This window comes from Notothenia rossii, assembly GCF_949606895.1.
Source record: "Notothenia rossii genome assembly, chromosome: 11".
NCBI lineage: Eukaryota > Metazoa > Chordata > Actinopteri > Perciformes > Nototheniidae > Notothenia > Notothenia rossii.
Genome location: NC_136910.1, coordinates 28209852 through 28222652, shown reverse-complemented (window position 1 = coordinate 28222652; position 12801 = coordinate 28209852). Strand labels below are relative to the sequence as shown.

General features: G+C 42.5%; 2 protein-coding genes across 6 annotated transcripts in view; one reads left to right on the top strand and one right to left on the bottom strand.

The window, feature by feature from the left end:
- Positions 1-298: 298 nt before the first annotated feature.
- Positions 299-12494, bottom strand: pomk (protein O-mannose kinase). 4 transcript variants are annotated; one of them, XM_079657450.1, is made up of 5 exons: positions 12201-12421; positions 9812-9889; positions 5386-5664; positions 4557-4619; positions 299-2316 (listed from the first exon to the last, which is right to left on the bottom strand). In XM_079657450.1, exons 3-5 carry the CDS (start codon positions 5650-5652, stop codon positions 1546-1548), a joined length of 1101 nt encoding a protein of 366 aa, XP_079513576.1. In that variant the 5' UTR covers positions 5653-5664; positions 9812-9889; positions 12201-12421; the 3' UTR covers positions 299-1545. The 4 variants fall into 4 exon arrangements, with proteins under 4 accessions (XP_079513576.1, XP_079513574.1, XP_079513575.1 ...); XM_079657448.1 differs by lacking the exons at positions 9812-9889; positions 12201-12421 and adding an exon at positions 12428-12494; XM_079657449.1 differs by lacking the exon at positions 9812-9889.
- Positions 11884-12801, top strand: part of LOC307023841 (peptidyl-glycine alpha-amidating monooxygenase-like) — a 73749-nt gene continuing 72831 nt past the window's right edge. For both annotated transcript variants that reach the window (XM_079657443.1, XM_079657446.1), the window contains exon 1: positions 11884-11979. In XM_079657443.1, coding sequence (XP_079513569.1) covers positions 11976-11979 — 4 coding nt within the window. In that variant the 5' untranslated portion in view covers positions 11884-11975. The remainder of the gene's footprint in view (positions 11980-12801) is intronic.

Genomic DNA, 12801 nt, shown 5'->3' with positions numbered 1-12801 from the left:
ATTTAGCAACGCCCTCTAGCAATTTGGCAACACCCCCAGCCACTGGGAATCGCTGGGCTTTTGACTGGGACACACCCATGTGAGTCCTATCTGGAGTGCTACATCTGTAGTTGACTTTTATGTTCAACTGCTAAATTCGTTACTGATAAATAAGGGCTTCTACTGTACCTAATTACCTTAAAACTAGAACCGCCAGAGGTTTTTGTATAGGCCTACCCAAAGCCGTCAAATCCCGCTATTAGAATGCAATTTTTAACAACATAGGGTGCTACATAACACACTTTCAGGAAAAGTCACGGACTGGGAGACTTTAATATTTTATTGAAAAAAAGTTACATTGCACACACACAACACACATCACACAAATTGACCCGATTGGCGGTTCTAGTGTTAAAGAAACTCACAAATGAATGAAACCAGTTCAATACGCATTATTCTTATCATTCTTTATGAACGCAGAAATAGTCTTAAGATCAGATCGGTTTTTTAAATGAAATTTGACGGCAGGCAGTTAGCTCTGATCACCTATGATAAATGCGCCACACCTAATTGCTGGCCATTCAGCCACAGAGCTCCCTCTATACAAATCAAACTGTAGACGGTGTGAAAGCACCTATTGTTTTAAATAATGGTCGGAATGTGACCTGTGAGCCTTCTGAATTTCCGTGGGACAGCACATTCTAAACTAAAATGTTAAATCAATAAAGTAACATCTTATCTCATCTTAATAATATCTTCATATTAATAATAATAATAAATCATACAGTATGTGTCCGAAAGGGAGCAGGAGGAAGCAAACACAAAAATGTACAAAAAATAAACTGCATAGTAAAGCAAACTATTTTAAAGGTAAAAGTATGAGCATAACAAATAAAGAAGTGTAATGTAAACATTTACATTATTATGATTATTTAATATATAAAGACTATATTTGAATTACAAGATTAGATATACTTTATTTGATCTAAAATATTGATGTGTTCAAATGCTCTTCAAAACACAACTGAAAGTGCTGGAAAAGTTGTCTTTCTGTATTTGTGAATGAAGCGCCATCTCCTGGTTAAAACCTGAAATTGAAAATCGGGCAACGCCCTCTTGGAAAATAGTGGGAGGGCTTAACATTCCCAGATGCTGGTCTTAGGCAGGTCGTAGGCAGGAAGCTGTAAGCTGGAGTCTGCAATGAAGCGCTACATCTGTACAAGTAAAGGTAAGGGCCTGGCCATTTAATATTTTCATTTGTGTTGAATGTATGAATAGCGATAGTTAGTAAAAAAAAAAGTGTAATATACTGTCCGTGCCTCCCCAGGCATTGACCTCACCGCACGTCACAGCAAACAATACATGTTAAAGTTTCATTTAACAAGTTCATACACCCGCTTGCGTAAAGGTCTTAGTCCCTCTGAGCTATCTGGATAAATTGAGGGAAATCCTCGGGAAGAGAGCAGTTTCAGTAAGCACTATATTATACTACACCTGATTGTGAAACTGTAGCTTCTATTTAACGTTCAGGTTTTTTTAAGCGAGTCAGAAATGTACTCACACATTCTACAGCATGTCTCTAAAGCCAGCACTGTCTTGCACCATGCTGCTGTACACTGATTGGTACACCTTGGACACATCCAGAGCTGAAGGCCTGAGCCTGGGGTCTTCCCTCTTACACTCCTGGTGGATCTGAAAGAGATGGAAATGGACTACATCCCCCCCAGGTACCCTTCCCATCAGGAACCATGTCACGTCAGGGATCTTCCAGATGTCTGTTCTCTCATCGTACTCAGGCATGAGATCGTCTGAAAATTGCGTTCCTGCGTTTCTGAAGGGCCACAGCTGCTCTGGGGCAACAAAGTCCCCAGTGAGCTCCCGATGACCACATTTTACCCCAAGGCCGTTGGGTGTGTCCACCTCAGGTAGCGCATCGAGATCGTTCACCACCAGGTGAAAGTCACTTGTCAGCAGAAACTGGGACAAGGTTTTTTCCAGGCTGTTGGAGTCACACATGACCCGCCGCCCAGCTGGGCTGTTGTGGAGGTAATGCAGGATGAGGACGTAGTCTATAGCCAACCTCAGCCGGGCCTGCCATGTATTGTGTTGCTGGTGCTGTTGTTGTTCAAGAATACCTTCCAAATTAAGGAGGGGGCCATGTGGATGGTGCTCCGTGACCTGGGTGTAGTCTTCAAGGCAAAAACCCACCAGCTGCACCACCCGAGGGCCCTGCAGGAGCTGTAGCATAGACAATCCATGGAGGAAATCATCCAGGTAATCCAGAGAGGACAGTTTGGACAACGCTACCTTTTGACCCCTCCATTCTGCCAAATAGACCTGGGGGAAGAAAAGTGGACGATGAGGTCGGTAATGAGGAGTGAGGGCTGAGCAGAGGAAACATTGACAACATAGGACATTAACTGAGAGACAGTTTTGTGTTCTTCCAGTAAAGAATAAAAATGTAGTGCAAATTACTAATTTCCAATTGATGAATGCAACTTGTACATTGGTAAGAGTGCATTTATGAGTTAAGCATGATCAATACTCCCCAATAGCTCTGCTATTCTGCCCTGTTCTGCTTCAAATGACAAAAACATGCCCTGGTAAGTGGACCACTTACAGAATAGGATGCAATCGATTAATTCAGATCAGTTTTCAATGCACACAACAATGGTTCCTCTCCTGGTTTAAATCCTATCTCCTTGACAGACATCAATTCATCTCCATCAACAACTCCAAATCCCCCACAGCCCCAGTCAATCATGGCATCCCTCAGGTTTCTGTACTTTGTCAACCTCTGTTCATCAGCTACATCCTCCAATTGGAAAAATTATTCGACAAAACCAACTCGAGTTCCACTTTTATGCCGATGACACACCCTGACTGGATTATCGCAACAGCATTCTTTATGGTTCTCCTGCATACATTCACAAAAAACGTCAGTATTTCCAAAACTCAGCTGCCCGTATGCTCACCTCCATCCGACGCTCTGACCACATCACCCCTAGCCTCCATGACCTCCACTGGCTCCCCATCAAACACCGCATTGACTTTAAAATCTTACTATTCACTTTCAAAGCCCTCAACAACCTTGCCCACCCCCTACCTCAGTGACCTCATCCAATGACACGCTCCTACCAGTCGCCTCAGGTCTGCTGAAGCTAACCTACTGCAGCCCATCAGAACCAAGCTCCGGACCTATGGTGACAGGGCCTTCTCAGCAGGGGGGGGGCATCTCCTCTCCTCTGTAAGGAGCTGCTGCTGCAGGGGGGATACATGCTGTTGGACTTCCGCCCCATGGAGCGGGTGTCTGCAGGATTGGTAAATTAAATCTAACATTAAATATTCTTGGGAGGCCGTTGTTTATATTTGTGACTTTGTCATACTGCTGCTACTCCCGGTAACTTCCAGACACTTTCTACGCTCGCTCAACTTCTTTCTCGTTCTACACATGCACATGCCACACACGTATCATCCACTCTCCCACTGGCTCTATATCATTGTAAAAAGCCCTGACAACTGTAGACAGCCTGTCTTTATTCATTAGGAGATAATACATCAGCTAGAATAAAACAGTAATTGTTATAGCCAACGACTCTAAGAATACTGACAACACTAGTTGTTGGTGACAACAGCAACAACAGAGCTACAACTCATACCAAACAGAGGATTTAAAATGAATTTATAAAAAAATGTTAAATGAGTCGTCTCTTGATTAGGACACATAGGACACATTAATTGATTAAGTGTTGAAGAAGTCATTGCTCCAGTTTTTGTGAAGTGAAATTCAAGGTTCTAGTATTTAATCTGTATGGGAGCTTTGCAGTTCAATTCACCCCTTTTTAATATGTTGTCAAATCTGAATTTCTTGTAAATCTGATTTGGCTGGTAAATCGTGCATTAGAACTAGAGATGTCCCGATCCGATCACGTGATCGGGGATCGGAGCCGATCACGTGATTTTCAAAAGATCGGAATCGGGAGAAAAAAAATCAGGGATCGGGATTCTTCTTTTTACATTTTGTATTCAAAAAACAAAAATGACCATGTTCAAGTCTTAAAATCATCCTGAGGCCTTAGTTTTGGTTTCAAATTACACAACATCATGTATACTTCTTTGGTGCTTGTTTTCATAGACCTGGTTGCTTATTTCTCTCAAATCTGGCAACAGAGTGGGCAGGGCGCAGTGTCTAATTGTAGCAGTAAGCTAACGAGTACTGAAAGCTTTATTTTGTTTTGATCCAATGCTGCACAACTGAACTGATTCATTGCTGCTGTGAAAGAAAGAAGCAATATCCATGTTGGATAGAATATCCAATTTAAATAAAAAAATAACCTTAAGGGACAACTTGAATGCTTTTTTTCTTTTTTCTCTCTTAATGCATAGCATAAAGATCGGATCGGGAAAAATCGGTATCAGCAAATTGTCAAAATCAAATGATCGGAAGCAAAAAAAGGTGATCGGGACATCCCTAATTAGAACTGAATGGGGAATTGACATGGCTTGAGGTTAATTGCATTTCCCTCCTTTAATTCAGTTAACACAAAAGCCAACGTTGCCTTTAATAGACTACCTACCTTTTTAACAGCTCCTTGGCCTATCAGCTTCAGCTTGCGTACTTCGGCGTCTATCTGTGAACACTGGAGCCAAGGTGTGAAGTTTTTCATGTTTGTGATTTTAAAATGCTGAGGCACGTGGCCTACATGAGATGAAACCAGCTGTTCATCAGTCTGATACAAAGAGTCCAGATACATCTGATCGGGGATCGGAGCCGATTACGTGATTTTCAAAAGATCGGAATCGGGAGAAAAAAAATCGGGGATGGGGATTCTTTTTTTAAAATTTTATATTCAAAAAACAAAAATGACCATGTTCAAGTCTTAAAGTCATCCTGAGGCCTTAGTTTTGGTTTCAAATTACACAACATCATGTATACTTCTTTGGTGCTTGTTTTCATAGACCTGGTTGCTTATTTCTCTCAAATCTGGCAACAGAGTGGGCAGGGCGCAGTGTCTAATTGTAGCAGTAAGCTAACGAGTACTGAAAGCTTTATTTTGTTTTGATCCAATGCTGCACAACTGAACTGATCCAATGCTGCTGTGAAAGAAAGAAGCAATATCCATGTTGGATAGAATATCCAATTTAAATAAAAAAATAACCTTTAGGGACAACTTGAATTTTTTTTTCTTTTTTCTCTCTTAATGCATAGCATAAAGATCGGATCGCGAAAAATCGGTATCAGCAAATTGTCAAAATCAAATGATCGGAATTGGGAGCAAAAAAAGGTGATCGGGACATCCCTAATTAGAACTGAATGGGGAATTGACATGGCTTGAGGTTAATTGCATTTCCCTCCTTTAATTCAGTTAACACAAAAGCCAACGTTGCCTTTAATAGACTACCTACCTTTTTAACAGCTCCTTGGCCTATCAGCTTCAGCTTGCGTACTTCGGCGTCTATCTGTGAACACTGGAGCCAAGGTGTGAAGTTTTTCATGTTTGTGATTTTAAAATGCTGAGGCACGTGGCCTACATGAGATGAAACCAGCTGTTCATCAGTCTGATACAAAGAGTCCAGATACAGGTAGATCAAGGCATTGCTGAGGAGCAAGGCAGCTAGGCACACTGCCACTACTGGAACACCTTCGGAGATCAAACTGCGACTGCGACCCATAGTGCCTCGTATCTGAAATAGAAAACAAAGTAGGGAGAGCATGATATAATAGCTACAGCTTCAAAACAGTTAATCAGTTAACAGTTTTAGAGCACTGAGGCAAAACATCTTCAGATAAGATAAAAATTACTCTATTATAACAAGTGTACAAAAGAGTAACAAAATAACAGGAGACATTTGTTCAGAATAAATGATAGGAACACAGACCAAGACACAGTTTTCATACAAGTTATTTGCATTAAAATATAACAGGGTTCTAATGTCTTTCCAATGAACAATCATAATCAGCCTACTACCAATACTCAAAATATGTCTTATAACCATATAAAAACAGCTTTTAAAGTCTTTAAAGCATTGATATGATTGCCAAATGGAGTGTAATATCTACAAATAATACCATAGATTTAGTTTTTCCACATTAAAAGCACCCATAAAAGGCGGCAGTGCCTCAGTCTGTAGGGGACGGCGGTTCCCATCCCAATCGGACCAAAATAAAAAATATATATTGATTGAGCTGGTAGCTGGAGAGGTGAGCAAGGCACCTAACCTCGAAACTGCTCCCTTGGCGCCGGATAACTGGCAGCCTCTCTGCTCTGCATGTGGTTGTGTGTGTGCATGTATATCCTCTTTGTTTGTGCATGTATATCCTCCCCTGTGTGTGTAATGTGTGTAAACACAACAGAGTGGAGAAAGAAACTTTCCTGTGAGGGATTAATAAAGTATGTCTTCTTCTTCTCATGACACATTTAGGATGCATTGATATCTGCTTGAAAAGGGGGGTGTTGGCCACAGTTTTAGCAGTGTGTACGGGAACTCGACTCTGGGCATTAAATCAATTGCTTTTTTGTTTCTGTATTTTTAAACATTGAAACCTAAACTGCAGCCCAGCCTCTGCACTACAGTTTTAAGCCAGAAGTTTACAAATTGTGTCAATAGATTATTAATTATTATTATTATTATTAATATTGCATTGGGTTTAAATCCTCAACATTCCTACGCAAAACCATTTGCCATAGTGTTGTTTGTCAAGTCTTTTGTCCCCTCTGTGATGTAAATGATTGGAGCTCTGTCATCTGATAACACATTTAACTTTACGAAAATACGAAAATTAACTAAATGGGTATCATTTCTATTATTATTTTTATATCAAACGAAATAAATGTATTTGTTGAGTTATCAAATAGAGTTTGTCACCAAGGCTTAGGCCCTGTCCACACGAAAACGAACCAAATTCGATATCAAAAAAGTCTTCAGAAATCAGAAACGTGTCCTTCCACACGAGACCGCTCGACCCGCTGGAGACGCTGTAGTACATATGCCGGGCCTGTAAGTGTACTTCAGCCACAAAATACACAAAAAGCAGCGAAGAAGACTTCCCGAGCATGCATGGTTGCCCTTCTGTTTATTCTCCGCGGTGGATTTAGCAGAAGAGGTGGGGAGAGGCAGGGCTCTGGCTCTTTTTCACCCTCCCCGAGGCAAGCGTGTGCTCCTGCTGTAAATCTCCTTGGTAGTCCACCAGCAGATAAAAAACACCCACCTCTCCGTCTCTTCCAAGGGATGAGGGAACCGTGCGGCAGAGTTTCTGTTAGAATTTTTTTTCGGCGGTCAACATGTATGTCCGTTAAAGTTTAAATCTTCCGGACAAAATTATAAAAGTGCCGGTCAAAGGTCTTCTTTGTTATTTATTGAGCTTTAAAACAAATGAATAACGACTCTATATAATAATATAAGAATAATACACAGAGTCTCTCTTTTCCTCCCCCTCTCCTGACAGCGCATCAGTACTTTCGTTATCAGGAAATGATCGTATAGGGCGTAATCACGGAGCCGTTTGGCCCCCTCAGAGCGTGCGTCCGCAGATTTACCCACCTTGGGATAGGGGTGGGCGATATTGAAAAATATAATATCACAATATTTTTCAAGCAGTATCACGATAGACGATATTTATCACGATATTTTTTCATGTCGGTTATTATGGTTATTTTTCAAGTTACTTAACAGTACAACCACCTACAAGGTAACAACAACTAAAATAAAAAGGAGTAACAGACCAAAATACCATTTCAAGCTGGTTTAAATGCTGCAATGAATCCCTGAATGAACAATTCAACAGGAATTTTGATATGACATCCTCAGTGTTCAAGTAGGTAGGCCTACACCCTACACAACGAACGTTAACACTGGTTTCTTTACCAAGTAAAGTGCACTCTCTTGCTAAATAAAATAAAAATATTCAAGGCACAGTTTCTCAGTATAAAAATGCACTTTCTGTTTTAGGTAGCACTAGCAGTGATGTAACATCAATAAACATGAAAAGGAGAGTAAAACATAAAACATCAATGAGGAAAAGTCAGTGCCAAACAATTAAAATGTAAACTTTAGACTTGAAGTGCAATCAAAGACTTTAAAATAACTGAACATCTGTTTCAAAAGGGAAAAACAATATAAATACCTTATTGATAAAATAAAAATATAAGCCAACAGAATCAACCAAGACAATAAATGAAGTGCAATACTGTCTGAATCCTGACTAGACAGCTTGGTTTTGACTAACCGTTATCAGTATTTAGTTACTTCGGCATCATTTTGAAACGTGTATTACAATTAAATCACGGTAAAATAGGTTAATTTTGTTGTAGTTGGTTTCCACCACAGTATTTACATGGATATAAGCCCCGTCCCCTCTCCAGCGCGTCCTGTTTGAATGACAGGAGTAAACACAGCTGACAGCCGCGGTGAAACTCCAGCGGTTAGGGTGAGAATATTCGTATTGCGTCCGTTCTGAACGCAGCATAACGCAGTTCAGAAACCACTGTTTTGACGCTTTTTAAGCAACTTCAAAATGTTAACAGTATCAGGGGCACGCAGGCCATGGTGGCCGCAGGACGTACAATTATTTTCGGGAATTCACGGCCAGACCGGCCGCCATGAAAATCCTACCCTGGTGCACTATCACGATAGATATGATATCTCTGAAAAGGCATATCGTGGAGACCTGATATCGTCATATCGCCCACCCCTACCTTGGGACCCGTTATTGTTATCCGCGTTTCCCTGTCGGCCTCGTGTGACCGAACCGTCTATAACAGGGGTCGGCAACGTTTTTGATATGAAGTGCCAATAAAAAAAAAAAATCGTATTAGTGTGCCGACGTTCGTGAACTGTCAACGGGGGAAGGGGCGGTCGTGAACTGTCAACTGGAGGGCGGGGGAGCTTCGCTGCGGGGAAGCTGTGGACCTCTGTCACCTGTCAGAGCAACTTACATGATGCAGTTTAAACACAGTTAAATAAATAAAGGGCGGTGCCGGCCGTCAGCGAACCGAGCCCGGCCGTTAACGGCCCGCTGGGCGACCGGCTCGGTTCGCTGATGGCCGGACGTACTGTGATTCTCAAGAACACACAGTTGGCCAGTCCGCCCCTGTGTAGCATATTATTTTCGATGACAGATGAGCAGATCGCCAATGGGCTTTCAACTAAAGACACAGCCACGCAAAAATTGCAGCATGTACAGCTCCTTATGGGTACTGCAATGTTAGTTCCTCCCTAATTGTTTCACCATGGAGGAAAGTAGCAGAAAGTCGACTGGAGTTAAAGAGAGCAGGGCCTATAAGTTATCCTTCTGCGCTGCGTTGCGTGCATGGCTTCCTTCTGCAGGGGGAGACGCGCTCTGCCGGCGGTCTCGTTCAGGATCCGACAATACAATTTAAATATTTTGCACACTTATTCCTAGTGTGCCACTGGTTACGGTCCTGCACGCGTGCCAGGGGTTGCCGACCCCTGGTCTATAAGATAGAGAACTGTAGCGGATACGACCCGTTTCGTCACCGTGTGGCTAGGGCATAAATAATGGATATTCAAGATTTACAGGGCCAGTGTTTCCACTAGGTGTACTGCCTTGGCAGGGTGCTGCTCGGTTATCCCGAAAAAAAATCAGGGCACCCGAATTTTTTTTATCCTCTGGAGCAGAGAGAGGAGCTGCGGATTATTGTTATTGATATCGTACAGTAACAAAGTATTTGCACATTAAAAAGTAATAAAGTACAGTGTTACACTATACTTTATTACTTTAATTCAAACTGTATTCCCTTCTTATCATGTAGCCTACACTTCTTCCTTTCATTGATACATTTAAATCACCTGTCTACAGCATATAACATACCTGCTGCAACTTTGTGCTGCTGCTGCTTCTCTCTACCTCATCCTCTATTGCTGGAGGCAGCTCCACCTCATCAGATCTCTGATATGAAAGCAATCGTGTTATGATCATATTGAGCTATTGGTGTGAGTCTAACATTAAACAAGCAGTCTGCTTGTCATACATTGCTGACGATACATTTTAAGTGGCAATTTGTTGAGTCACTGCCGCTAAATGCCGGTAGCATCAAGCTAGCAAATCCTGCATTAGCCTCACATCAACAGGTGTAGACAGAACATCCAATTATCCTGAGCTAATTTACTGAATAAACCAACTCACATCTCCTGTCTTTTTTTTCACCCAACTCATTAGACTATTCTTCTGCTGGCGTTTCATTTTCTGTCAAATTCAATACTATAGTTCAAAACCGCGGTACCTGCTCACCATCTGTGAGCTATTTTTAGAATGTGCACGCTACGTTCGTTGTCGCGTTCGCACGCGTCCACCTGGGCACGCTGTATGTATCCTTCTCTCGTGACGATAACGGCTTGCAGTTAAAAAATAATAATAAACTAATTTGAAACTGGGGGGGGACACAAACGGGCAGACAGCAGAGCTGTTGTTCTCCTCCTTTCCTCCGCTCTTGTCTCTGATTGTGAGTGTGTGCATTCGCGTGTGTGTGTGTGTGTGTGTGTGTGGGGGGGGGGGGGGGAGCGGATCCCCGCCCTTCAGAAACAGAGCGGAGGGAGAATGTGAATACGCAAGGCAGTGGACACTGAAACATGCACATTGGATAAATAACATAGGCGTTTAGTTTATTTAATAAAAGAGCACATGTTCAATGTGAAACGTGACCGTAGATAGATTACTTCAGTTGCAATTTGGTGCTATATATATATATATATATATATATATATATATCTTTAAATAATCAAAACAAAAAAACACCTTGAATTTTAGGCAGGGCGCGAGGTTCCGTTGGCAGGGCGCAGCGCCCCGCCAAGACAATGGTAGGGGAAACACTGCAGGGCAGTCTTTCCCAATGTAAGTCGACGGGGAAACAAACTATTATTTTTGGGTTTCAAGACACAACGTGATAGACACCTTAGTTGAAATGCACCTGCATTACCACTAAAAAATGTGCAAGAAGGATGGCGCTCTTCGTGGGGGCCTGGCCTATGAAAACGCCATTTTAACAAGAAACACTCCAGGAAGGAGTAGAGCCTGTGCTCGGCCAGGTGCTCCGGCAGGGGAGCAGGGTGCTCCGGCGGGGGAGCAGGGTGCTCGGCAGAGGAGCAGGGTGCTCCAGCGGCACCATGAGCACTGAGCTACCGAACACTAAAAGCATCATAAGTAACAGAGATGATTACAAAAATAAAAATGCCCCTGCCCCAGTAAAAAACAGAGGTTTATGCGAAATTCATTTTTTGAAATAATGGTTTTAGTGTGCAATTTAATTTTGTATTTGTGTTAATTTAAAATAAATCAAACTCCCAAAAAACGTATACAGCTTCTGTGTGCTTTTATTAACATTGGAATTTACTGCGTAAGCGGCCGTGGGGGGGGGAGAGCTTTATGGCGCATTCACACAGCAGCGCGGAGCCCCCTTTAAGCGTGCCGAGCCGTGCCGGGCCTGTTTTTGGTTGCGCTTCCACTTGGCCTAGTTCTGGCCCGGGGGTACTTTTTCACAATTTTTCTGGCACGACAAAGTTGTCGTTCTCTCGAGGCCAACAAGCGGGGTGAACAAATGGAATATGCTAAACTAGTGACGACTGCCAATTGGTCAGAGAGAATCGTCACAATTGTCGCGCGACTTAATCCCTAGTGTCGCATATATTAAGGGACGCTTGCAGCATTTTTGAAAACAGTGAACCTTGCAGCATTTTTGAAAACGGTGATAAAAAAACACATACACATAAGCAAGGACACGATGGCTTCCACATCTTCCATTGTTGTTTTGTGATTTGTGTCGCATTGAAGATGACGTCACGGCAGTTGTATGCAGCGTCGCTCCGCCCGCCAAAAAGTCGATCGCCCCGCCTACACTGCGTTACTATAGTAAGCTAAAATCTTGCCTCGGGCAGCAATTTGGTCAGGGCCGGCCCAGCACACAGCTACAGGTTTTGATATGGAAATTCCGCGATGAATAGAACTCCCGAGAAGAAGAAGCCCACCAAGCAGTGGGAAAATGTGTAAGCCAAGTGGACAGCAGATCATGACTTTATCAAGGTATCGCGGAGAGGAGAGAAGCACACGGAGGTCTGTTGGCAGGGAAGAGAAACATCTTAAAAAAATTAACCTGCTGCAACTGGAAACCAGACCCTGAAATTCTCAGCACTAAACTGACTGAACATCGTATGACCAATTTTTGTGAAAAATGCAAAAAGTGATGCAATGTATACATGGTTTATACCTGCAATTACTCTGGTTCCATTTCTTCTGATTACCAAATTTGGGCGTGCACATTTGCCACGCGCAAACCTACCTCTTTTTGATTTGGAAAGGTTGGCATGTATGCTGTAACGTTATGCGTATGCAGACAGGCACGATAACTTAGCTGTTAACACGATAGCGCCACTAAGCTGTGGGTTCACATGCTTTCGGAATGCCGCAGACACGAAGACAAAAACAACAACTCACTCGTACTAGTGTAGCGATTCAAGATGTGCATTTTGGCTCCACATCCACCAGTAGCCGGATCGAGAACTTGAGACTTCCTGTCATATTTCCAGAATAAAAGCCTCACGTTAAAAAAACGTTTTGTTTGTTTTTAATCGCCATTTTTGGGATGGGATCGTGTGTGTGTGTGTGTGTGTGTGTGTGTGTGTGTGTGTGTGTGTGTGTGTGTGTGTGTGTGTGTGTGTGTGTGTGTGTGTGTGTGTGTGTGTGTGTGTGTGTGTGTGTGTGTGTGTGTGTGTGTGTGTGTGTGTGTGTGTGTGTGTGTGTGTGTGTGATTGTCGTGTGTGTGAATTTTACGTTTTTAGGTGAACGAGCTTTTATTCTGAAATTCTGAA